Genomic DNA, 27,959 nt, shown 5'->3' with positions numbered 1-27,959 from the left:
TGTCATAAATATAATTGTTTCACTTGTTTTTTTGGGTCTTTGTTGTAAGAGGGATCACAGGAAGCATCTGGCTATTCTGCCATTTTTGCCCCGCCTCTCAAATGCCCTTACATAGGCAATAAAAGACAAGTAAACATCTTTCTGGTAGTTTCTGTTTTCAACCAGGATCCATCTGACATCAGCAATGGTAGTCCCAGTTCCATGTCTTTTTCTGAATCTGGCTTGAATTTCTGTCAGTTACCTGTCAATGTACAGCTGCAGCCTCTTTAGAATGATATTCAATAAGATTTTACTTTCATGTGATATTAATGACATTCAATAATTTCCACATTCAGTTGGTTCACCTTTCTTTGGGATAGGCATAAATATGGATCTCCTTCAGTTGGTTGGCAAGGTAGCTGTCTTCCAAATTTCTTGGCATAGATGAGTGAGCACTTCCAGTGCTGCATCTGTTTGTTGAAACACCTCAAACGGTATTCCGTCAATTACTGGAGCCTTGTTTTTCACCAGTGTCTTCAGTGCAGCTTGGACCTCCTCCTTCGGTACCATCAGTTCCTGATCATATGCTACCTCCTGAAATGGTTGAATGTCCACCAATTATTTTTGGTATAGTAACATCTTCTTTTGATGCTTCCTCTGTCATTTAGTATTTTCCCTGTAGAATCTTCAATATTACCATTTGAGGCTTGAATTTTTTCAATTCCTTCAGCTTGAGAAATGCTGAGCATGTTCTTCCCTTTTGGTTTTCTAATTCCAGATCTTTACACGTGTAATTATAATACTTTACTTAGTCTTCTTGAGCCACCCTTTGAAATCTTCTGTTCGACTCTCACTTTATACTGAAAGACTATTAATACTATTTTCCACTCTTAAATATGAATCCTATCTGCTGTTCTAAGTAGGTCTTTGGATCACAGATATTTGTACTCTTTTCTGAAAATAATAGGACAATACTTTCTGTCTTTTTGAGCCATAAGTAGTGACAGTGAATGAGAGAAATTAACCTACTAAACACTAAGAAATATGGCAGTGATATGTGACACTGAATTAAATACTGGCATTGTAAAAACCATTTTTTTCTTTTTTTTGCAGATTAAGCTTTGGGCAAAATCCTGGAAAATTAAAATTGTTTTCTTCCTTTCACTCCCTGTATTTTATACCTGCATTTTCCTCTTTCAATTCTATATTCTGCCTTGTTTTCTTCTTTATTTTGCTTATATAGAGACCCACTTGTTGACAGCCAATGCTTTGAGCTATTCTTCTGAAAATATTTCCTACAAAACTTACCAGTGAGATGTGATTCTTGTCTGGAAAAAGACTTAATAAGTGATAGCAACTTAACTCAGCAGTTTTTTTTTTTTTTCTTTTTGTGTAACGTTTTTAGCAGTAGAACTTCTTTTTAAAATGAAACAAAGATGAAACCCCAACACAAGAATCATTTCAGAGAATGTAAAGCCTGGAACAGCCTGGAACCCTGGCCTTTTCCCAGACCTCTATCATGGCCCCAGAGGCTACGCTGAGAGACGTAGGGCTGCAGAGAAGTCAGTTTAAAAATTATTTCCTCAACCCCTTCTTCAAAAGTGACGATTGGAAACCTCAGTTACTACTCTTCAGTTTGATGCACATACTTTTCTATAATTTAATCTAAAGATTTATTATGATTTAATTCATTCATGATTATCACTGTAATTTCATGTATTATGGTAATTATGCTCATTTTCTTTCAATTCAGGTTTTTTTAAATGGCCGAATATGAATTAAAAAAAAATTGACTTGTGAATACTGTTCACTTAAAAAATCACTATGCAACATGCAGTGTTCTTTAATAATTGCCATATTGGATCACACATGTTACGTCAAGTGATCTATTTCTATTGAATCCATACTGAAATTTTCACATTTACTAAAGGAATGCATATCATTTACATTATATTTTTAACTTCAATAACTTGTTTTATGATAAAAATGGAGCTTATTTTTAATGTATTTTTTGAACTCTGGCTTAGACTTAGGCTTGTGTTTCTTTCCTATAACCTATACAATCTAAGATTATCATTGGATGCTATGTGAGCCTGTAATATTTTAAGGTAGGAGTCATTTATAGGTTTTGAGCAACTAGTATCCATAAGAGAATTAATTTCATTTTCTGTTAAACCCAATAGCTGTTACTGGAGCATTTGGAGTGCCTTGTGTCACGACATGAAAGGTCACTAAGAATGACAGTGGTGAAACGACAAGCTCAGTCCCCCTCAGGAGTGTCCAGCGAAGTTGAGGTTCTCAAAGCACTGAAATCTTTGTTTGAACACCACAAGGCCTTGGATGAAAAGGTACAGTATGGACAAAAGATTTCAAGCTTAACTTTGCATTTGTCGTCAGCATCAGGTACAATGTTTTCATTCGTTGACTCGCTTGGCTCCTAAAGTAAGTCAGTTCAGAGCAACACACTTGAGTTCTGTGAAAAAGATTGTTTAAAAAAAAATGCAACTGGGTTACTATGTGTATATTGGTAACATTACTTTTTTTTTTTTTTTTTAAACACGGAGAATCTGTGGCTTATCAGAGTTTGACTTCTATTATGGCTCCTATGGCCCTATTCCAGATAGCCAGTTGAAGTTTAATATTAAGTCAGTCTCTCTGTTTTTCTCTTCTTTTTTTTCTCTTTCTCTCTGAAATACATATCTATAGATGTCAAAATAGGAGATCACAATGGAAAATTAGACAGACTTTGAAGTGCAATATTAGTTGTACTTTAAGAGATTTATAATAGACATATCCAATATTATTTTAGGTGTCTAATATCTTGCATACATACACATTTTTAAGAGTCTCTACATTAATAGCATAAGGTATTAATAGAAAAATCTTCTTTTACATCTTTTTAAAAGTAGCTGTAAGCTTCTCTTAGCTATTGCTCAAATCAGTTCTCTTGACATATATAAGACAATGTGATGAAAATATCCTTTGAAGATTAGTAAGGGTTTTGATGTGATTTCAATTTTATGAATTTTCAAAGAATGAATTAAAAAAATTAAGAAAGCTTTAGTACTATGTAGAGTGGGATTTAGGCCTCTTTATTATAAAGTAACTGACAATTTCTGAGATTAAATTCCACACTAAGGATTATTTTCCCAGTTATTTCTACTTTTTAAGCACGCAGACACTTTTGCAGATATATATATGAGGAAGTCCCCCCCCAAAAAAGAGAGGAAATTGCAGAAAAAAAGTATATATAGCAGGGATCTCTATTAAATATTCATTTCTGCTTTATTCAAAATTGTTCATAAACTGGTTGCCTGTCATGACTAAAAGGAAAAAAATAAGATACAATTTTCTTCTTAATAATGTATAAGACAGAATTACAATTATCCTTATGCACACATTCTACATAATCCCCTACTTTCAGGAGAGCATCTGAAATACTGATATGTACATATATATTTATCTCAGATATGTATGTAATTATATTTATATTATTTTATATATATTATGTAATAATATATATAAATTTATATTATAATTATATACATACATATGAAATACTGATATAGGATTGTTATGAGTTGAAATTGACTTGACGGCACGAGTTTGGTATTTTCTCTGTATCGGTTATACAGATATATATCAGATGTACAATTAATTATGAAATACTGATATATATATAAGATGTGCATATATATAATTACATATAACATGTATATGTATATACATATATATCAGTATTTCATATGTTCTTAGAGCAGAAGACTATGTGGAGTGTGTATATAAGGATAATTATAATTCTGTCTTATACATTATTAAGAAGAAAATTGTATCTTATTTTTTCCTTCTAGTCATGAGAGGCAAGTAGTTCATGAACAATTTTGAATGAAACAGAAATGAATATTTAATAGAGACCTCTTCTAAATACAATATATCACATAATCATTTAATGTCAAATTTCACGTTATACCAAAAAAAAAAAAAAACCTGTTGCCATCGAGTTGATTCAGACTCGTAGTGATCCTATAGGAGAGAGTAGAACTGCCTCATAGGGTTTTCAAGGAGTGCCTGGTGGGTTTGAACTGCCAGCCTTCTGGTTAGCAGCCATAGCTCTTAACCACTATGCCACCAAAGTTTCCTTTCATGGTATAAAACTAAAAAAAAAAAAGTTTTTTTTTTTTTTTTTTTTTTTAGTATAGTCCCTTCTTATTACACCATAGCATGGTTAAGAACTTGTGAAACTTTGTATTTATAGACTATCTGCTATGTATCAGACTCCTTGGGAGATAATAGACAGACAAAAATGAAGAAGGCATTTTCCTTGCCACCGAAGAGTTTGCAGTTAGTGCTGGAGATTCACATGTCAATAACAGACAATGCAAAAACCTGTGTATGCAATGTGATATGGACTCACGGGAAAGGTTGTAATTAACTCTGCTTGAGTGAAGAGGGATTCTGAAATGTCTTCACAGATGTTTCAGCTGGGTATTAAGGAATGAGGAAATTTTGTAAGCATAGAAAGATACTTGAAGCAACAAGACCAACATGTAAAGTGGTACAGAGCTATAAGGTGAGCATGGCCTATTCAGAGAACATTTTAGAGTTTTGAATGACGTGAGTGGAGGTATATAATAATGTGTTGCTTTGGATGTTTTAAGTAAGCAGTGCTTTTGTGAAAGAAGGATTATTTACCAAAATAGAAGGCAATAGACAGTATTTAAGACAAATAACCTGATTAAGTGTTAATAGATTTAAGAAGAAAATGTTTGTTGTACTGACTATAGGAACAGTTTACTATATAAAGAAGCCCATTAAGCTTAGAATAACTAAATGAAGTATTCTATAATATGGCCCCCAGAAGCTATAATAGTATTTATTAATTCATCAGAAGTACCCTGGACACTGGTGAGTTTAGGGGCAAATGAATTGATTATCAATTTAGTGATGCTGAACATCCTAAAGCAAAATATTATGAGCATTTAGCTCTGAATTGGACCTGGAAAAGTGACGTAACTTTTCCAAGTATCTGTTTCTTCTTCTTTGAATGAGAATAACAGTAACTACCTCATAGAGTTCTTGTGAGGGTTAAATGTGCTTTTAGCCAGTGCTTAGCATATGAAAAGTGCTCTGTGAGTATTAGTGAATATTATTTTTAACATGAACAAATTTCACCAGTTGATAAAACTGTCAAGCTAAATTAAGATATTGGTATCCCTTCTGATCTACTTGTTTATTTTAAATGGCATTTCATTTGGTTATTGAGGGCCTATTATGTGCCTAAGCATCTTCATAGACAATTTCCATACCTAAGAGAAACTCATAGATTTGTAAGGATGGGGTGGGGTGATAAGACAGATATATAAACAGCAATTACTATATACAAACTTAAGTTCTATGGATATTCTTTTTAGAATATATAGAAGATCAGAAGAAGATGTAATTAATCATGACTTGGGGACAAGAAACTACCAACTTTACCGTGGAGAGTTTAGAATACATGAAGAGCTAAATAAACTACAAAAGATTGAGCATAGCTGTGGACAAATACAATAATCGGCAGCCTTCTTTATAGATGTCCTTATTTACAGGTGGGGGGACCACTGCAGTAGAACATGTTTCACAATGAGCAAAGACCAATAGTCATTTTGACATCACTCTTCAATGTTTACAAATTATGTGAGCTAAAGGAAATGAAAACTATTCCTGTGTTTTGCTGTCACTCAGATAACGTTGACTATTTTTTAAAAGCAGGCATACTGGATAGATATGGGAAGTACAGCCCTAAATCATAATAAATATAGATGTACTCCACAGATGTTTCCATCATCTAATATCACAGCATAAAAAAGTGGATTTGAACTTCTGGTCTAAGGAGAATTCTACACAGATATTTTGTTATAGGATTAATAATTCCCAAAATGAAACCCTGGCATACCTGTTTCATTTTGGGAAATATGCTTCTTCCATCAAAGTTTCTTTTCAATGCACTTGTCATTTTGGGGGATTTATTTTGTTTTTATTTTTAGGGATACAAATGTCTGCAGCCTTGGAACATCTTTTGAATAAAGAAAAAAAATTTCTCTGTAGTATTTTTCATATCATTATAAAAAAAATAGATGGGCCAGCTGAAATTAGAAATTAGGAAAATCTAGATGTATATAAATAACATATTTGGGGATTACATTATAGCTCTCTATATAAGGAATCAATACATTCTAGTTTAAAGACAACAAGAAGTTAACTGGAAATGGTTCAATTGTATATAAATCAGAAAAAATAAGTATAGTCCTGGTTATCAACTGTGCACTCATATTTATGAAAAAATAGCTATTATTTTTTCATGGCATATCAAGCATGCCTAGATAGCTTTACAAGAACACTAAACCCAAGAAGAAAAATAAGATAATTAGGACATATTTTTCCTTACTAAGGTCAGCAGAGATCAGGGCAATATGAAGCTTACAGGTTGCATTCAGCTGAGTCCTATCCAGGAATTAAATACACAAAGAGTAATTCATCCTCATGTAAATGCAAATAAAGCATTCATATAACTATTTATATTTGCAATGATCAATTTTACATTTATAACTTTGATTAAACATATAATTACTTCATGGGTAATATAATCTCAGTTTGTAAAAGGTTGTTCTGAATTTACTGGGAGGTGATTTCATTTTCATCATGCTTGATAATGTTGATAATTTTTGCATTCTGAAGGCTTAATATAATGCTTACCTAGTGGTAAGTAGAAAAGAGTTTAGAACTTTTTCTAGGACTTTCAGTTTAGCAAAAGAAAGGAAGATATTTTTAATTTACAATACAGCCTAATTTCAGTCACTCCTTATGTGACTTGAATGACTCTCTGAGAAACATTTCAATGTAAGAGTGTATCTTTTAAAATATGATACTTTAACCTTTTCACAGCTGTCTAAGTGTGACCTGTTCAATGTTGGGTATAGTCAGACCATTAGCTTATGATTAGATCACTTCATATTGTTATTTTCTTCAACAAGGATTCCTCAGACTTTTTCAGAACACCCATATTTTACCGTTGGTGTTTTACAAAGTGGGCATAACGCTTTGTAGTCATTCCTGTTAAATGTCAAGCATGCCTATTAGGAATTCTATTGTGTGTATCATTCCACATATCTTACTTATTTTCACGGCATTGGAATATTTGCTTCTTTTGCATATATCAAAGCCATTCATAGAAAAGTATACCCCAAGTAAGTCAAGTCACCAGAGATTTCCTTCCAGGTAGCTCTCACTCAGTTATAATTAGCACAATTCTATGCACTTTTATAAACAATTAGGTATTTATCTAACCTAGTAAAAAACCTAACAGTTTTTTTTTTTTTTTTTTATCGAACAGCTCAGCTATATTACAGTCTATCAGCACATCTAAAGATCATGAAATATTCTGTGTAATTGTCTTTGGTATCAAATATCCATCTGTGTATGTAATACCAATTTCAGAGAATTTGAGCATAACTAAATATAATTCATGTTAAAAGTCTACTAGGTTATATTTCTTGCCTATTCAAGATGTATTTCAGGAGTTAAGTACACCCAGTCACTAAATATATATCAGTTATTATTAGAGTATCCTGGAAAAATGATTGATATTTATTAAAAAATCCTAATTAGATTTCAGAGTAATAAGAGATAGCCTTTTTGTTTGTTTGGTAGCTGGAAAAGAATGTTTGTTATACATCTAACTTTAAAATTTTTATGAACCTGGGTTTTCATATATTTCATGTTTAACCTATACTCCCAGTTAAGTCTTATTAGAAAAAGAAAATACCATTCATTAATATATAATCAATGAATTAAAAAATGAAAGCTTATAAAAATATAATCATGTATTAAAGTACATATCCACTGTAAAAAATGCTATAATGTTCCCGTGGAAAATATATTTCAATTCATAAATTATCAAAAAAATCAAGATGAATTGCATCTTCAGTTAAACTTCATAGCTTATTGATTTTTTAAAGAAAATTTAAGAGCTGTAGTCATTCATTTTAATTCATTTCCCTGAATTTTTTTACTTCCAATAAAATTAATAATGAGCATACGTGTAGATATGAAAAAAAAAGTTTGAATTACAGCACAATCTTTATACATTTTGAAAAAGCAAAAAGCAAAGAAACTGAGTTTCACTTATATATGAAATATTTGTAAATCATTATTTTCACACTAAAATAAGCAGAGTTTTGGTGTTAAAAAATATAATGATTTAACTTCTGGTATCTGGGAACTAAATACCTTCCAATCCCTCAATAACAATCTAATCCCTCTAATTAATGCAAAGTATATGACCATTAGACAACAGTTTTCAGAATTCTTTGCTTTTAGGCAAATCATTTTTCAAGTTAGGTCCTAAATGCCAAATGAAAATGTGCATATTATATTACAGAGATATAAAGGATCTTTTTTTTTTTTTTTACCTATTTCTCAGGCTTAATCAGTGACTATTTTCCCGATGAATTAATAATATGCTTTTGAACTTTGCCTCCACTTACTATGAATCAGAATTCAGAGCAAGACAGTTCAATCTCCAATCCTACCAGACATTTCATCACTGAACCACCCAAAGGACTTGCTTAAAGAAAATCCCTTGATACAGTGATACTATGAGGTGACAACACATTCACAGTATTCCTGCCAGGTTGATCATTCCGAGCTCCTAAGATTATAAATACTTTAATAATTTGCCGAATGTGACTGTCTCTGATGATATTAATGATGGATTCAATGCAGTTTAACATGTCTGGGATGTACATCACTGCACATATTTTGGTTTTTCTTCTAGGTAAGGGAGCGACTGAGGGTTTCTTTAGAAAGAGTCTCTGCACTGGAAGAAGAACTAGCTGCTGCTAATCAGGAGGTAACATACCACACTTTCTCCTCTTTTGAGGTGCAATATTGCTAACATATGTCCCTTGTGTTTCACATCACTTTTATTAAAACTGTCACAAAAAGTAAATTACATTTGGTATGAGCCTTGAACAAGGCCTGTTGAAACTAGTCTTCAGAGTCATGTTTTCTCGTTTCCAGTTATTCAGATCTGTCACTTGGAAAAGACCAAAGGAAAATCATCAAGAGCTAGTGACATGTAAGCTAGTGAGATTGGGATTTACCAAGATCATAGCCAGAATGCCAGTCCTTTCAAAAATAAAATGCAGCTCCCAAATTGGAAAACATGTCAAATATATGTAAACATAGGTAATGTTACAAATGAAGTGAACTCCTTAGACAGATGTGTGTGTATATTTCCCTTCAAGTCATACATAGTCTTATCTACTGAAAGCACTGTGCCTATGTTTAGTGATGTCATTGAATCCACTTCTTTTGATATCATTCATGGCTCTAGGCAAGAATTTTAATGTTTTGACAATCACTTCTGTAAAATTTAAAGGTTTGTCTTCTCTTTAGGAGATATTACTTTTTTTGGCTCATAATATGCATAAATGAACTTGGATTATTAGGTAAAATTAATATATATATATTAATTAAATCAATTAATTCTGGGTAGGCTACTAAAATAGCCCCATCTCTTTGACATTTCCAGGGCCATTTTTTTTCCCAGAAGTTTTTTTTCCACTGATGTAATGTTGACATTACTAGTGGTGAACAGGCTAAAATGATTTGGAAAAATCTTACTTTTAAATAATAAGAGAAACAGAAGCTAATGTTATTAATGATAAGCCTTACAAAGGGATTCATAACAAAAAAATTTACATACATAAAATACTCATTTTCAAACCATTCTAAAAATCTTGTCCAACAAATGCTTCACTGTTCTTTAAAGTAAAAAAGGGCAATTAAAGGAGTTCCTATATGCTTTTGTTTGTTCTGAGCCTTAGCAATTTGAATTCTAGAAATAATGGACTTTTAACTACAGGAATAATCAGTTTTGTGTGAATTAAAAGCCAGTAACATTAAAAGCATAAATCGTGGTGTAACAGTTACAAAAAATCTTTTGGTGAATCTTATGAGGAGATTCATGTTAGCAAATTGGATGATTTGTTTGCATTAAAAAAAAATGGACATAAGACATTGATGCCTCTCAGACATCACAGAAGAAGAAAACCCTCTGGGATAAGGGGTAATAACAAGGAGAGATTCATCATTTTATGAAAGCAAGTAGGTAAATTATCTGCATAGTAGGGTATACTCATCACTGGAGTGTTCAGGAATAAAATATTAAATGTTTATTCACTTTGTTTCTCATCATTGATAATTTTGATTTTTATGTAAGTTTTAACATACATGTGTATGGCATGTATGCCTCAAAATATTTTATTGATGGAATAAACAAAAGATTTGGCGAATACTGATACCAAAGTCTTATTTAATAGGTCAGCGATAGTTTCCATTTGTTAGAAACAAAGGTATAGTGAGACCACTTGGCTGGCTGCAGTATTTATGCCTAAATATAAATGTCCCATAAGTTTAAATGAGGCTCCAGCAAGTTGATTTAGGAATGGCAACCGGATAGTTCAATTAACTATGCATAAAATGGGAGGACAACTGGAGAACAAATGTGGAGAAAAGATTTTTTATTGTTTTCTTTAAGGTAGCATTCCAACCCAGTGCCCTCATGTCGATTCCGACTCATAGCAACCCTAACCCTTTAAAAAAAAATAGACCTCCAATATTATTGTAATCTCTTGTAGGCAGTATGGAGAACTAGATTGCTTGTATATAGATAAAACAAATTTAAAATCATTAACATCCCTTCTTACAACTACTCCAGGAGCTCTGGTGACCTACGGTTAAGCACCTGGCTACTCACTGAAAGGTTGGGAGTTTGAACCCCCCAGCATCTCTGCAGGAGAAAGACCCTGGCAGATCTGCTCCCTTAAAGATTACAACCTAGAAACCCTATGGGGCAGTTGTATTCTGTCACATGAGGTCACTATAAGTCTAAAATAGACTCCACACCACCTAATGACAGCAACACAACTACTGCAGCTTTTCAAATGCTTTTTGTTTTAAGCCACTTGTATAAGTTAGAGGAAAGCAATCGTTTTGCTTATTTTTAGCTTCAATATATTTTCTTTATGTTGTTGGTTATAATTATTTTCCATGTGGCTTAATAAGAATTCTTGTTTAGGAAATCAGACTCAGGAAAAAACAAAACAAAACAGTGCCTTAGTTTTCTAATAATAAATTGTTGACAAGTAAATTATTAGTGATACATTTTTAAGAGAGTAAATGGGAAAAATTTACTATAAAATGAAAATTAAAAATAAAAATAACCTGAAATATGAGCTCTTGATTCACTATAGTAATAGCAATTAGTACAAGGAATCTCTTTAAATAAAGCACCATGTATTGATGATAACAAGATTTTTTTTGTTATTGTTTTTTTATTGATGATAACAAGATATGTTTAGAAATATGACAAAAGAAGCTTAGAAAAATTAACGCTATTGACAGCTTTAGAAAGGGAAACTAGATAAAGTTTAGATATTTGGATACAGGAAAAGTTGGATATAGGAAGTAACTGAAGAAAATATTTTATGGAAGTAACATTTTTGTGAAAAAATAAAAACTATAAGCACATTTTTAGAAGGTAAAGCTATACAGTATGAATAAAACAAAAATCCAGCATTTGGCTAATTGAGCAAGGGATTAGAGAAAACTGATAAAATTGATACTTCAGATTTGAATGAAAATTAAAATGCCTTTGCAAGTGTCCCTTATAATTTGAAACTATTTGCAGAATTTATGTAGCAAGCTTGGAGAGCAAGGATGCTACATTAGTGGAATCTAGTTCTTAAATTTCTTGTAGTGATAGTGACAGTTTACATAGCAAGGAATTTATCCAAACATTTTTCTGAATTATTTTAGTTCTCCAGTTAAGAAAGGAGAAGTCAGAGAGCATATAAATTAAAATCACCTTAGTTCAGATCTTCATAAAATTTCACCTGGGATATTACAGTAAGTTTTTAATCTGTTCTTGTCTTCTGTTCCTTTCTACTATGTAATTCTGCTAGGTTAAACCTGCTAAGAGCAAAGCCTCAATTTTTTTCCCATAATATATTCTAATACATCTTATAGTGTAATATAAAAACCCATTGCCATCAAGTCGATTCTGACTCATAGCAACCGTATTGGACAGAGTAGAACTGCCTCATAGGGTTTCCAAGGAGTACCTGGTGGATTTGAACTGCCAGCCTTTTGGTTAGCAGCCATAGCTCTTAATCATATACCACCAAGGTTTCCAGTATAATACAGTATATATATATATATATATATAATATATTCTAATACACTATACAGATTATATGTATTTTTATATAAACTATGTAAAGAACAAAATGGAATAATATACTGTATTAAAACCAAAACCAAACTCATTGCCATCGAGTCGATTCCAACTCATAGTGACTCTACAGAACAGAGTAGAACTGCCCCATAGCGTTTCCAACGAGCAACTGGTAGATTCAAACTGCTGACCTTTTGGTTAGCAGCCAAGCTCTTACCACTGTGCCACCAGGGCTCCCGATATTCTGTACTTTGTAATATCAATAATATAATGACATATATATATATATTGGAAACCCTGGTGGCATAGTGGTTAAGTGCTACGGCTGCTAACCAAAGGGTCGGCAGTTCAAATCCACCAGGTGCTCCTTGGAAACTCTATGGGACAGTTCTACTCTGTCCTATAGGGTCACTATGAGTCAGAATTGACTCAACGGCACTGGTTTTTTTTTTTTTTTTTTTGGTTTATATCTATATATATTACATAGGCCTGTGATAGACTATCAAAACTTATGCAATGATCCTAATCTACAAATCCAGCTTTAATTCCCACTACCTCTACTTCCCTGAGTCACTCTAAGTCCTTCTTAAATTAGAGTATTAATTTCTTTTTAAAGCAGTCCATGCTTTTCCTGCCTGTAACTCTTACTTATGCTAATGTCTTTCTCTCCTGGAATGCCTCCACAACTATAGCTCACCCACTGAAATCACATTTCCCCTTTTAAGTTCAAGCTCAAATGTCATCTCTTTAATGAAATATTTTATGACTCCATGCCAACAGTCATTGCGCCTTAGCTTAAATTGCTAAAGCTCATTGCATCAGCATTTATTATGACAGTGGTCTTAGCTCAACAAGTATTAGGGTTAATTGTATAGTTGCCTAAGTACAGGTTGTTATTTCCCTGAGAAAATGAACCTGTGTCTTGCTGATTTGTGTTCATTTCACAGTGACATGAACCACTCGATCAATATATATTTGTCAAATTGCACTATACAGAGTTCCTTCTGACCAAAATTTTCATGTTGTTCTGTGGCTATTCCCTTAATGGATCATGTGAACAACCTTAGGCACGCTCAACAAATAAAACTATGTTGACCATATGTATTGAATGAACAAAGGATATGTTCTTTCAATATATGATTATTGAGCAGCTACTATGTACAGAAATTTGTGTGAGTCACTGACGGGAATAAATGGGGAAATGACACATTATACAAATATTCATGCAACTTGCCCTCTAGGAAAGGAGATAGACATATGAATATATGATTAAGATGTAATTTAGCACAAAAATAAAGTGCAAAATAGATGCACAAGCGTAGTGCAAAAGAGTACAAAAGAGAAGGGTATTTTTTCTTGGCTAAATTATCAAGTAGATTTCACCATAAAGAAACAGCATTTGAGCCTACCCTTGAAGGAAGACTATGATTTTACTTCAGAAATGTGGGAGGACATTTCAGGCTGTACATACAGTATGATTAAGGAAATCCAAGACTGCCAGATTCAGGAAAAATGTGTGATGTTATATGGTTAAAGGTTAGAGCGTATAGAAAGATGTAGAAGAGAAAGGTGGGGAGGTTGATAGAATTTAGATTGTGGCGGGCTCTAATGTCACGCTAAAAAATTGGATTTTATACTTTATGAAGTGAGAAACTGCTCAAAGTATTTATTTTTTATTTTATTTTTTTGTGTGTGTTTTGTTTAAAGGTGGGGGGAGTGGGATATGGAGCTGGAGAGTTGACATATCTAATATGGATGGCTGACATAATGATCTGGTATGTGATTTTGAACATTGCACTTCAACTCAGCAAACATTTATTGGGCATCTTCTGTTTGCCAGGCTTTGCATTAGGTACTGGGTATGAAGATGTTAATAAAACTCAGGTATTAATAAACCATTAGTTAAAGACAAGTAGGGGAGACAAACAAACCCATTGCCATTGAGTTAATTTCGATTCATGGCGACCCCATGTATGACTGAGTAAAACTGCACTTCATAGGGTTTTCAATGGCTGTGATCTTACAAAATTACATCTCCAAGCCTGTCTTCCTCAGTGCCACTGGGTGGATTTGAACAGTCAAACTTTAAATTAGGAGCCCATCAGAAATTACTTGTGCCATCCAGGTACCCCAGTAAAGGAGATAGACATGTAAAAAGCAATTACAATATAATGTGACTAAGGATAAAATAAAAGTAGGCACAAATTTCAGTAGTATTACAAAGATGGTAATTATGAGGATATAAATGAGGAAGAGCAGAAGGTGTTGCAAAAATCTTCCTAGAAGAAAAAAAAAAAATGCCTAGAATTTGAGGGAGAATTTTAAATAACTTACCAAATGGAATTGGTGGAAGAGAAGGGAAGCTGCAGGGATAGGGATGAAGATAAGGCTGCATAAATCGGCAGAGTCCAAGTTAGGAATGGCCAGAACCTGGCCTTTGTCCTGTATACAACAACAAGCCAACAAAAGGTTTTTATGGAGGGAAGAGATACTAGTTTTATACAACAACAAGCCAACAAAAGATTTTTATGGAGGGAAGAGATACTAGTTTTGAAATTTTTCAGATAAGTGGTACCTCTAAAAGTTAAAAGTAAAAAATGTATATGATGGTCAAGGTACCATGTTCAAGTCTTAGAGTTTAAAAAAAAATCATTATAATTTCTTGAAAAAGAAAACAAAAACTGGTATCAGAAAATACAAGTTGTGTAGAGCACAAGTATTATCCAGTCTGGTATTTCATATGTTTTTTTAATAATGGCAAATGTAAATGAAGGAATCAAACAAAATATAAATGTATACATACAAAATGAAAATTTTCTCTAATTTTGCCTCTTTGAATAGCACCACGTAGGCAGATTGTATTGTTAACGTTGAACACATTTTCCAGGCCAGTGTACTAACAAAGAGAGTCTAGATGATTTAGACATCGAAAATACAATCAAGTCTTTATTCCTGGCAGAGTATTTTTGTTACAGCTTAAAATAAGAAAACCACTAATAAAAAAAAAGTACAATAAAGGGAAGTACAAAGAGGAATAAATAGATTACATCCTAACAATGTGTTCTTCTTTAACAGAAGCCCATATAATTTTTTTAAATTATTTAATTAAACCAGATAAAATGGATTATTCAGATGCTACTGTAAAAGATCAATTGACAGACTAATTAGCAGTGAGTATACACGGTGTGCTTGTTTTAAAAGCTTTTCCATGTGATTGCATTATACATAAGAAGAACTGGGACATTTACTTGTAGGCTGATTTATGCTTTTTATATTGCTTTTACTCTGTGTATGGTTATCTCAACTACTGAATTTACCAACTTTCAATTAGCAATATTCTAAGGAAATCAGCATTTCTTTTTACCTTCTCTTTTTATAGCCAGTGTTCTCCCTGAAGTCTGTTTTCCTGCAGAAAGATTAAGTAACAATTTTCACAGGCAAATGAAGTGCTATTCACATTCTGAAGAGTGTCAGACCAGGGTGGTAAGAGGAGCTACAGGCAGTAAATCATATTTTGGGGGTCGATGGATCATAGCTATTGCTTTACATACATTATACCATTTAATTCTCACAATAATCCTTTCAGTTGGTTTAAGAATTCCTACTCTAGTGAATCCATAGGAATGGAAGGGCAAGTGAAACAGGTGAGTAGATACAGAAAAAGTAGATCCTACCCTAAAAATCAAAGAAGAGGATGGGAAGGAGCTGTGAGGGATGTGAAACTCAAGCAAGTTGAGAAGTCATTTAACAGAGAGAGAGAGAATTTTAAGTGTAGGAGTTGGACGTGGTCAACAATGACAACTGTTTCAGGGAGCCATGCCGGATTATGTCTGATATGAGTAATTAGATTTATAATTAGAAGGTCACTGGAAAAGTTTACAAAGACAGTTTCATTAAACTGTAATGGAAGGAGAATAACCATAATGAAAATAACTAAAGAGCCAAATTAGAAGTTTAAACATAAGAGATGATGAATAATCTTTTGAGAAGTTCAGCAATGAAGGAGAGGAGAGTGTAAAAACTAGATAAGTAGGCAGTACTGAGAAAGCGTGCTTTTAGAATGAGAAGGGCTTGGAAATATTCGTAGACAATGGAGAGAAACATGGAAAAAACAAAGGAGAACTGATCAGCTAAGGACAACACAGTGGAGACTGAACAAAAGGTACAAGATCAATCACAAGCAGAACTCCTTCCTCTGAGAAACAAAGCAAGGAGTACACAAAGTGTAATGATGAATAAAGATTTTGATTTGGAGAAGAAGGAAGATATGAGAATTTCAGCAGAGGGATTCTCCTCAAGAAAACAAGAAATGAGCTTATCTGCTAATGAAGGCAAGAACGGAGTTACTTTTAGGAATGTAAAAAAAATATAATAATAAGGCAAGGAAACACCAAGACTAAGACTTTCAGTGTGGGATGATAGACCAGGATAAGGTTCTCATTAAGTAATCTCAGTAGATTGATTAAAAACCAGTTTCCATAACATTTACCAACTGAAACAACATGGATTCTACTATGATATTTCCTTATTCAAATCTATGAAGCTATTTTATTCAACATACTTTGAAAGAAACAGATACAAATAGGAAATTTAAGTTGTCTCTGATGACTTTTGTTGTTAGGTGCCATGGAGTTGGTCTTGACTCATAGCAACCCTATGTACAACAGAACGAAACACTGCTTGGTCCTGCACCATCCTCACAATTGATGTTATGCTTAAGCCTATTGTTGGTTGCAGCCACTGTGTCAATCCATCTCACTGAGGATCTTCCTCTCTTTCACTCACCCTCTACTTTACCAAGCATGACATCCTTCTCCAGGGAGTGATCCCTCCTGACAGCATGTCCAAAGTATGTGAGACATAGTCTCGCCATCCTTGCTTCTAAGAAGCATTCTGATTGTAGTTCTTCCAAGACAGATTTGTTCATTCTTTTGGCAGTCCATGGTGTATTCAATATTCTTCACCAACACCACAATTCAAAGGCATCAATTCTTCAGTCTTCTTTATTCATCATCCACTTTCACATGCATAGGAGGTGATTGAAAACACCATGGCTTGAGTCAGGCACACCTTACTCTTCGAGGTGATATCTTTGCTTTTCAACACTATAAAGAGGTTTTTGCAGCAGATTCACCCAATGCAATGTGTCTTGATTTCTTGACTGCTGTTCCCATGGGTGTTGATTATGGATCCAAGTAAAATGAAATCCTTGACAACTTCAATCTTTTATCCATTTATAATGATGTTGCTTATTGGTCCAGTTGTGAGGATTTTTGTTTCATTTTGAGTTGTAATCCATATTGAAGGCTGTCGTCTTTGATCTTCATCAGTAAGTACTTCAAGTCCTCTTCACTTTCAGCAAGCAAATTTGTGTCATCTGCATAATGCAGGCAGTTAATGAGTCTCCCTGCAATCCTGATGCCCTGTTCTTCTTCATATAGTCTCACTTTTCAGATTATTTGCTCAGTATACAGGTTGAATAACAAAAAAAGAAAAATCAAACCCATTGCCATTGAGTCAATTCCAACTCATAGTGACCCTATAGGATAGGGTAGAACTGCCCCGTAGGGTTTCCAAGGAGCACCTGGTGGATTTGAATTGCCGACCTTTTAGTTAGCAGCCATAGCACTTAACCACTACACCACTAGGGTTTCCACAGACTGAATAGGTATGGTGAAAGGATGAAACCCTGCTGCACACCTTTCCTGACTTTAAACCACCCAGTATCACCTTGTTCTGTTTGAACTATGTACGGTTTCCTTATGAGCACAGTTAAGTGCTCTGGAATTCCCATTCTTACCAATGTTATCCATAATTTGTTAGCTGAATGCCTTTGCGTAGTTAATAAAACACAGGTAAACATTTTTCTTGTATTCTCTGCTTTCAGCCAGGATCCATCTGATATCAGCAATGATTTCCTTGGTTCCTCATCCTCTTCTGAATCTGCATTGAATTTCTGTCAGGTCCCTGTCAATATACTGCTGCAGCCGCTTCTGAATGATCTTCAGCAAAATTTTATTTGCGTGTGAAATTAATGATATTGTTCAATATTTTCTGCATTCAATGTGATCACCTTTCTTGGGAATAGGCATAAATGTATATATTTTTCAGTCGGTTGGCCAGGTAGCTCTCTTCTAAATTTCTTGGCATAAATGAGTGAATACTTCCAGAGCTACATCTGTTTGCTGAAACATCTCAATTGATAGTCTGTCAATTCCTGGAGCCTTGTGTTTCACCAATGCCTTCAATGCAGCTTGGCCTTCTTTCTTCAGTACCATCGGTTCCTGTTCATATGGTACCTCCTAAAACGCTTGAACGTCGACCAATTCTTATTGATATAGTGACTCTGTGTATTCCTTCCATCTTCTTTTGTTGCTTCCTGAGTCATTTAATATTTTCCCCATAGAATCCTTCAATATTGCAACTCAAGGTTTGAATTTTTTCTTCAGTTCTTACAGCTTGAGAAATGCAGAGCATGTTCTTCCCTTTTGGTTTTCCATCTCCAGGTCTTTGCACATGTCATTGTAATACTTTACTTTGTCTTCTTGAGCTATCCTTTGAAATCTCTGGATCAAGTCTTTTACTTCACCATTTCTTGGTTCCCTTTAGCTACTTGACATTCAAGAGCAATTTTGAGAGTCTCTTCTGACATCCAATTTGGTCTTTTCTTTCTTTCCTGTCTTTTTAATGAGCTCTTGCGTTCTTCATGTATGATGTCCTTGATGTCATTACACAATGCATCTGGTCTTTGGTCATTAGTGTTCAAAACATCAAATCTGTTCTTGAGATGGTCTGAAAATTCAGGTGGGATATACTCAAGGTCATACATTGGCTCTAGTACACTTGTTCTAGTTTTCTTCAGTTTCAACTTGAACCTGCATATGAGCAATTGAAGGCCTGTTCCACAGTTGCCCCTGGCCTTGTTCTGACTGATGGTATTGAGCTTTTCCATTGTCTCTCATTTTTGTTTTCTTCTTACAGATGTAGTCGATTTGATTCTGGTATATTCTATCTGGCGAGGTCCACGTGTATAGTTGCCATTGTGTTGGTGAAAAAGGTATTTGCAATGAAGAAATCATGGGTCTTGCAAAATTCTATCAGGGACTTTCCGGCATCATTTCTATCAACAAGACCGTATTTTCCATCTAGCTATCCTTCTGCTTTGTTTCCAACTTCCGCATTCCAATCTCCAGTAATTATTAATGCATCCTGACTGCATGTTCGATCAATTTCAGACTGCAGAAGTTGGTAACAGCCTTCAATTTCTTCATCTATGGCCTTAGTGGTTGATGAATACATTTGATTAATAGTCATATTAACTGGTCTTCTATGTAGGAGTATGGATAATATCCTATCACTGACAGCATTGTAGTTCAGGATAGATCTTAAAATGTTCTTTTTAATTTTCAGCTATGACATCTCCGACCAGCACCTGATCTCTAAAATCTATATGATTTTGTTAAAACTCAACCACAAAAAGACAAACAACCCAATCAAGAAGTGGGCAAAGGATATGAACACGCATTTCACTAAAGAAGATATTCAGGCAGCTAACAGATACATGAGAAAATGCTCTCGATCATTAGCCATTAGAGAAATGCAAATTAAAACTACGATGAGATTCCATCTCACTCCAACAAGGCTGGCATTAATCCAAAAAACACAAAATAATAAATGTTGGAGAGGCTGCGGAGAGATTAGAACTCTTATACACTGCGGGTGGAAATGTAAAATGGTACAACCACTTTGGAAATCTATCTGGTGTTTTCTTAAAAAGTTAGAAATAGAACTACCATACAACCCAGAAATCCCACTCCTCGGAATATACCCTAGAGAAATAAGAGCCTTCACACGAACAGATATATGCACACCCATGTTTATTGCAGCTCTGTTTATAATAGCAAAAAGCTGGAAGCAACCAAGGTGTCCATCAACGGATGAATGGTTAAATAAATTGTGGTATATTCACACAATGGAATACTACGCATCGATAAAGAACAGTGACGAATCTGTGAAACATTTCATAATATGAAGGAACCTGGAAGGCATTATGCTGAGTGAAATTAGTCAGAGGCAAAAGGACAAATACTTTATAAGACCATTATTATAAGATCTTGAGAAATAGTATAAACTGAGAAGAACACATACTTTTGTGGTTACAAGGGGGGGAGGGAGGGAGGGTGGGAGAGGGTTATTTACTGATTAGTTAGTAGATAAAAACTACTTTAGGTGAAGGGAAGGACAATACTCAATACACGGAAGGTCAGCTCAACTGGACTGGACCAAAAGCAAAGAAGTTTCTGGCATAAACTGAATGCTTCAAAGGTCAGCGGAGCAAGGGCGGGGGTTTGGGGACTATGGCTTAAGGGGACTTCTAAGTCAATTGGCAAAATCTATTATGAAAACATTCTGCATCCCACATTGAAATGAGGCATCTGGGGTCTTAAATGCTAACAAGCAGCCATCTAAGATGCATCAATTGGTCTCAACCCACCTGGATCAAAGGAGAATGAAGAACACCAAGGTCACATGATAACCATGAGCCCAAGAGACAGAAAGGGCCACATGAACCAGAGACTTACATCATCCTGAGACCAGAAGAACTAGGTGGTGCCCGGCCACAACCGATGACTGCCCTGACAGGGAGCACAACAGAGAACCCCTGAAGGAGCAGGAGATCAGTGGGATACAGACCCCAAATTCTCATAAAAAGACCATACTTAATGGTCTGACTGAGACTAGAGGAATCCCAGCAGTCGTGGTCTCCAAACCTTCTGTTGGCCCAGGACTGGAACCATTCCCAAAGACAACTCATCAGACATGGAAGGGACTGGACAATGGGTTGGAGAGAGATGCTGACGAAGAGTGAGCTACTTGTATTAGGTGGACACTTGAGACTGTGTTGGCATCTCCTGTCTGGAGGGGAGATAGGAGGGTAGAGAGGGTTAGAAACTGGCAAAATTGTCATGAAAGGAGAGACTGGAAGGGCTGACTCATTAGGGGGAGATTAAGTGGGAGTATGGAGTAAGGTGTATATAAGCTTATATGTGACAGACTGACTTGGTTTGTAAATGTTCACTTAAAGCTCAATAAAAATTATTTTAAAAAAAGTTCTTTTTGATGATGAATGCAATGCCATTGCTCTTCAAGTTGTCATTCCCAGCATAGTAGACCATATGATTGTCTGGTTTAAAATGGCCAATACTAGTCCATTTCAGCTCACTAATGCCTTGGTTATCAATGTTCATGCGTTCCATTTCATTTTTGATGACTTCCAATTTTCGTATTTTCATGCTTCGTACATTCCAGGTTCTGATTATTAATGGATGTTTGCAGCTGTTTCTTCTCATTTTGAGTTGTGCCACATCAGCAAATGAAGATCTCAAAAGCTTGACTTCATCCACAACATTAAGATCAACTCTAGTTTGAAGAGGCAGCTTTTTCCTAGTCTCCCCAATACGTTTGTCGGTCTGTTGTACTTTGGGGGCTTGCGTGTTGCTGTGATGCTGGAAGCTATGCCGCTTGTATTCAAATACCAGTAGGGTCACCCATGGTGGGTAGGTTTCAGCTGAGCTTCTAGACTAAGACAGACTAGCAGACTAGGGAGAAGGACCTGGCTGTCTACTTCTGAAGATATTTAGGCAGTGAAAACCTTGTGAATAGTAGTGGAAAATTGTTTGATAGAGTGCTAGAAGATGAACCCCTCAGTTTGGAAGGTATTCAAAAGACTGATAACTTTGGCCCCATGGAATTAACCCAGGCATAAGATGTTTCCCCAAAACTCGACAGGGATAAAAATCAGGAAGCATCTGAAATCCATGCAATGCAGTTACACGAAGTTTTAAAAAATTTAAATAGCTGAAGATGCTCCAGTAAAACATGGGAGAAGCAGGCAGGAGAGTGGTTGGGCAGTACTTATTAAAGCAATTAGCCCTGGGGTAAATGATAGCAATACTCACCTGAGCATTTGTTTGCAGAATTAATGAGATGACTAAATCATTTTTTTACCTTCATATTGTAACTCTCATATCCGTGAGTGAAAAGCCTCAGATAAAGAAAAGAGACCACTGCAAAAGTTCTTGAGTTAAATTATTTCAGAATCCTAAAATTGGTAATTCTCTTGGCAGACCCCTTTTCTAATTATTCACCTTTGAATCGTTTCATCTGATCATTTTCCCAGTTCTATGAGATAATAAAACCAAAAAAAAAAAAACCCAAATCCACTGCTGTCGAGTCGACTCTGCCCCATAGCGACCCTACGGGCTTTCCAAGGCTGTAGCTCTCCGTGGAAGCAGACTGCCGTATCTTTCTCCTACTGACCAACCGGTGGTTTCAAACTGCCGGCCTTTCGGTTAGCAGTCGATTGCTTTAACCACTGCACCACCAGGGCTTTTCTATGAAATGATAGCAGATTTATTTTTTCATGTCTACAACTGCCTTTATAAAGATGATTTATCTTGCAGTGATTCCCAGATTCTTCCATGTTCACTTGTACGATATATCCCGTATCGATTGGATACCTTATTTTCATCATTAGTAAATGTATTAGTAAATTCTGTGACCATCTTTCAACTAACATTCTAACAGCAAGTCAGATACAAGGTTCTTATTTTATTTGCGTTTGAAGTAAATCACCATGATGAAAAGTACCAGAAAACAGTATTTGTTTAATGACAAAAGTGTTTGCGTAATAAAGATATCCTTATAGCTTTGAGTTTATGTCCCTTGAAGACAGTATTGCCTTTGGTTACATCAGCTTTTTAGCTTGCCTGCAAAGTGCTATGAGTTTCCAGTAGAGCCACTTATTGGGAACCTATTATTCCAGTTGTAGTTGTATCATTTTTGGTTAGAAAATTGTATAGTTCTTAATCGATTTTATTTCATCAAATAGTTGAATGATAGTAGAACAGTGTCTTGTTGTTGTTGTTGTTTGCTTTACATTGGTAAACCTAAAGTTTCAGCATTGTCAAACCTGTAGTTATTCACAAAAATCTATGAATTTTTTTTATTATACCTCAAGATTGTACTTCATGGTCATACTATATTTTAGAGAGAAGTGTAAAAATTGTAAATTACCAAAGTTTTTATCATCAGTAGAAAATGTATTCTTTGCTGTTGATAATGGCACTGTTTCAATAGAAAGAATCTCTTCCAAAGAAAAGGAATTCAAGGTATCTGAAGACAACATGATAAAACTCAGCAAAGAAAAGAGAGCTAAAGAAATTGCTGTTTGCTACTTCCACTATTTTTACTATTTCTAAGACCTGTGTGAAGCAATTATTTTAAATATAGGTTAAAATAGCCTCCTATTGAGTATGAGATATTTGAAGCCTGTTTGCAAATCTTTTCAGACTCTCTTTCCTGCTTTCATTATAATCTTTTCTTTGATGAAAGCATAGGATTTGTTTTCCTTGTGATAGCCAGTATACTTGTTTTGTCTTTGCATGCAGAGATTTTAAACAGCTTTTTTATTCTCTATTAGCACCAAGAGCATGCTCTATCTTGATATTTTGATCATTTTAAGTATCATGATTTTACCTATTTAAAATTACCCATGCATTTATGAGAGTAGCCTTTTTATTTTTAAAGCTAGCAATTTGAGAAATATTTCTGATGTTTCAAAAAAAATTAAATGGAACAGTGAAATTGAGTGAGAAATAAAGTAATTAAAAAAAAAGTTTAAGGCATTTAAGTTGAACTCAAAAGATTACAGTTTGAGTCCTGAACCTATCACTTATTCATTCTAACACCTGACAATTTATTTAAGTTCTCTAAGCCTCCGTTTTATCATCTGTAAAATGAAATATTAATAAATTCTGAACTGCCTGTATTTAAAAAGTCAGGAAGCAAAGAGAAAAGCTCTTAGTAAACTCAAAGTATTAGAGTTGTATTGCTATTATTAGACTCTACATACCAGTATCATTAATTTATTAGTTGAGTTGATGAAATCTCTTTTCTGTTGAGATTTTGAACTTGGTGATAAACAAAATAACAGTACATCGCTATACCCAGAACTAAATCTCCTTCTATTGATTAAAAAAATACCTTATTTGCTCATATGATAATTCCATAGCACTATATTCATTTTATATGAATATAATGCCTATAGGGTCGCTATGAGTCAGAGTCGACTCGATGGCGCTGGGTTTTATATTCATTTTATAAATGACCTTGCAATTCACTTGATTATGCAGCTGGTAAAATAATAGCCTGCGATTTTTTGAGAGGTTACTATGTGCCTGGCACTATGCTTAGTGCCACACACATACACACACACACATACTTTTTTTTTCATTTAATCATCACAATTACCCTATGAGATAAGTATAAGTAGTACCAGCATTTGCAAAAGAGAAAAATAAGGCTTAGAAAAGCTAAGTGAGTTGTTGTGTTATCAGCAGCCAGCTCCATATCAGAGTGTTTAAAAGTAACCACTATGTTGCCTGGCCTTTTTCTTAAGAACAAATATCTTTATATCTGAAAACTTTGATTAACACCTTAATTACCAGTTATTTTAATTAAGCATTGTATTTTCATATTTATTGTATTTCTATGGCTCATAACTTCATTATACTTACAGAGAGGTAATGCAGGTATTAGCTAAATTAATAAGGCATATATATATTGAATCAATTCATTACATTATACTGCCTTTAAACAGTCCAAATATTAGGTTTAAATTAAGTATTTTAATCTATAGAGAAGATAAATTAAAACCCCTAGATATTTGCATAAATTAGATTACTGGATTTTAAACCTTTCTTCTAAATGTTTTCCCTTGATGTAAACGTCAACGTAAATGACTCGACTTAGTGTCCTAAACAGCATGAGAGCATTGCCTTTGCCCCTATATTTTCATTATAGAAAATGCAAGACTTCAAGTCATATTAAACAAGATCAGAGGATTTCTACACCCATCTTTGTCCCAATTTTCCTTTTGGCAGGAAAGAAGGATGGGCCCCGAATATAGAGACATTTGGAAATTCCGAATAGGTGAAGTTTTAGAATATTAAAAGGAAATGGATAGCCAAATTGATGCATGAATTGCTTTAACCTAACTTTTTTTTTTTAATTAATAATTTGATTACTAGTGATTTTATGTTTTGAAAATATGACAGTAGAAAATATCTCAGATTTTATCAGCTGGGATTTACCATGTGCTATAAATCTTAACTTTCTATCTTAGTTAAAGATTTTTTTTATGAATAATTAGTGCTGATAATCTCTCCTCTTGGTAGGTTGTTTATGTTGATTTAAGCCAATATAATAGTTTTCACTCAGGGAACACTGTCACTGAGAGATAAGGATGAAAATAATCTATAAATTGAATTAGAATATGTGTTGTGAAAGCTTTATAATATCAATTGGGAAAAAGGGAGGAAATACAGCATCTGTCAAGAAAAAAAATTATAGTTAAATTATAGTTTCACTAGCAAATATTTTTGGAACTCCTACTGGTTGTAAAGCACCTGGGCTGGGTTAAGCACTATTTAAGTGTTGTTTTTTCACGTTCTTCCAGTCAGTTTAAATGACTTACCTACCTCCACCTTCAGGTTTATGGATCCCTACATCATGAGATGATTGCTATTACCAACAGTGAGAATTTATTGAGATCCTTCTATTGCCATATCACCTGACAAGGCAGGAAATATGTCACCATTTTAAAGATTCAGAAAACATGGCTCACTCAAATCTTACAGCTAATAAATGACTGAGCTACTTCTGTTTGCTTGGGTCTATTCATTTTTTCCAATTCCTCCTTTTCAGAACTCTGCTAAAAGCTTTGGTTATTTTTCACAAATTTCCGGAAGTATAACTATTATCAAGGAATTGGATGTATTTTTTTTTTTCTGGTACCCTCAATGATGTTTCTACTGTATCCAGAACTAAGGGACTGGGGGAGGAAAATAGGCTTATATCTTAATACAAGAAGAGTTGCCCCTTGAAGCTCTACCATATTTTTTTATTCTTTCTGATGTAGAAGAGCCCGTCATTTGAAGGGGAGAGATACAAAGGGTGTAAACCAGAGAGGAGTAGCTCTCAACCCTGGCTGCACAGTAACATCACTTGCAAAACTTTTACTGATTCATTATGGTAGCATGGAACCTGGCTATCTGTGGTTACAACAAAAAAGGAAAGAAAGAAAAAGTCACATAGTTTGTATGATTTGAATCTATAGTTGAAAATTATAGTGGGGATATAGTGGGGAAAAATTCTGGGCTTTGAAGTAGACAGATGTAGATTTGATTTCTACGTCTGACATTTATAAACTATATACTTTTAAATAAATCAATTACCATTTTTAAGCCTGTGAATGCTTGTCTGTAAAATATGAATGAGATCAATACCTACCTCATAAGCCTATTGTAATAATTAAATAAGAGAATGCAAGCAAAAAATTTAGCAAAATGCATATGATATTTAATAAATGATCGATACCATGATTATAATCAAGATGATAATGATTCTTACTCCTTTAATGAGAAAAATCTTGCGGACTAGAACCAATCCTTTGAAAACCAAAAAACCAAACCCACTGCTGTCAAGTTGATTCTGACTCATAGTGACTCTACAGGACAGAGTAGAGCTGCCCCATAGAGTTTCCAAGGAGCACCTGGTAGATTCAAACTGCTGACGTTTTGATTAGCAGCCATAGCCCTTACCCTCTGTGCAACCAGAGTTTCCAATCCTATGAAGGGGTGATTAAAATACCATGCAAGTTATAGACATATCTTTTAATTAGTCAACTTAGTCATTATGACATTAACATAAGTAATAGACATGTTCATAAGCATTCTGCCCACGGCTAGTTAGACTTTCAGAGATATGGTGTGGAAAATTTAACGAAGTTTTAACAAATTTGGTCTTTGCAAGTGAAACTAACATGCCCACCACACCATGTCAGGTATCCAACACAAGGTTTTAGGATCTATGTGGGAGCACCTGCGTGGCAGGACCAAGTCCTGCATTTACTACAAGATTATGCTGATTATCTAAATATGTTTAGACCAGCTTACATTCTGGTCCCAGTTCCTGGCTTTAGACATTTAAATCATAACCTGGTTGTCCTACAAACTCTGATTTATGTTTCATGCATGACTGAGCCAACATCCAACCCTGAATCACCTTGTTCTACTAGGTGGTTGAGGCATGACACTAAGCCTGGCCTGTCCATTATGACCCCTCATAGCCAAGCATCTAGTCCAATAATGTTCTCATACCAAGGTGCTCAACTGTCTTTGCAGAACTCTAACCATGATGGTAGTAATCCCAATGTTTATTGAATTTGTTGTTAGCCCCTGCCTGCCCAATTGAAACTTAGGAAAGTTCATCCTGTTTACAGCAGAATTCCTCTAATCAAAAGGAGAGTGCAGAATCTTAGAGAATACTTCCTTTATCAACCAAAATAACTAATTCTATTGTATATAAGTTCAATATAATTCTCCACAAATATACAGCTGATTCTAAACAATAAAATCCATTTGCACAACTTTCTTTATCCTTTCATACTGATAGAATTTATCACAGTTTTTAATTGACTCAACTGATGCATATGGGCCTAAAAATTAGTTTCGGTTACCTTATATTCCATTTAGCACAACTTCAGCATTCAGCATTTCAATTCTCTTATCGTATTCCTGGCTATACATCAATTAAGCTTTCTGAATGCTCTTGGTAGGAGAATTCTCTACCTTTCCAA

The 27,959-nt window shown here is 34.5% G+C and overlaps 1 protein-coding gene across 1 annotated transcript in view; it reads left to right on the top strand.

Moving 5' to 3' along the window:
- The window catches only part of PPFIA2 (PTPRF interacting protein alpha 2), a 556,115-nt gene that overhangs the window by 333,438 nt on the left and 194,718 nt on the right, over nucleotides 1-27,959 (top strand). Inside the window, exons 6-7 of the mRNA XM_049883963.1 lie at nucleotides 2,163-2,327; nucleotides 8,795-8,869. Coding sequence (XP_049739920.1) covers nucleotides 2,163-2,327; nucleotides 8,795-8,869 — 240 coding nt within the window. The remainder of the gene's footprint in view (nucleotides 1-2,162; nucleotides 2,328-8,794; nucleotides 8,870-27,959) is intronic.

This window comes from Elephas maximus, chromosome 4, assembly GCF_024166365.1.
Source record: "Elephas maximus indicus isolate mEleMax1 chromosome 4, mEleMax1 primary haplotype, whole genome shotgun sequence".
Classification (NCBI taxonomy): domain Eukaryota; kingdom Metazoa; phylum Chordata; class Mammalia; order Proboscidea; family Elephantidae; genus Elephas; species Elephas maximus.
The sequence above is the reverse complement of the archived record's forward strand: the minus strand, read 5'-3'. Positions and strand labels throughout refer to the sequence as shown.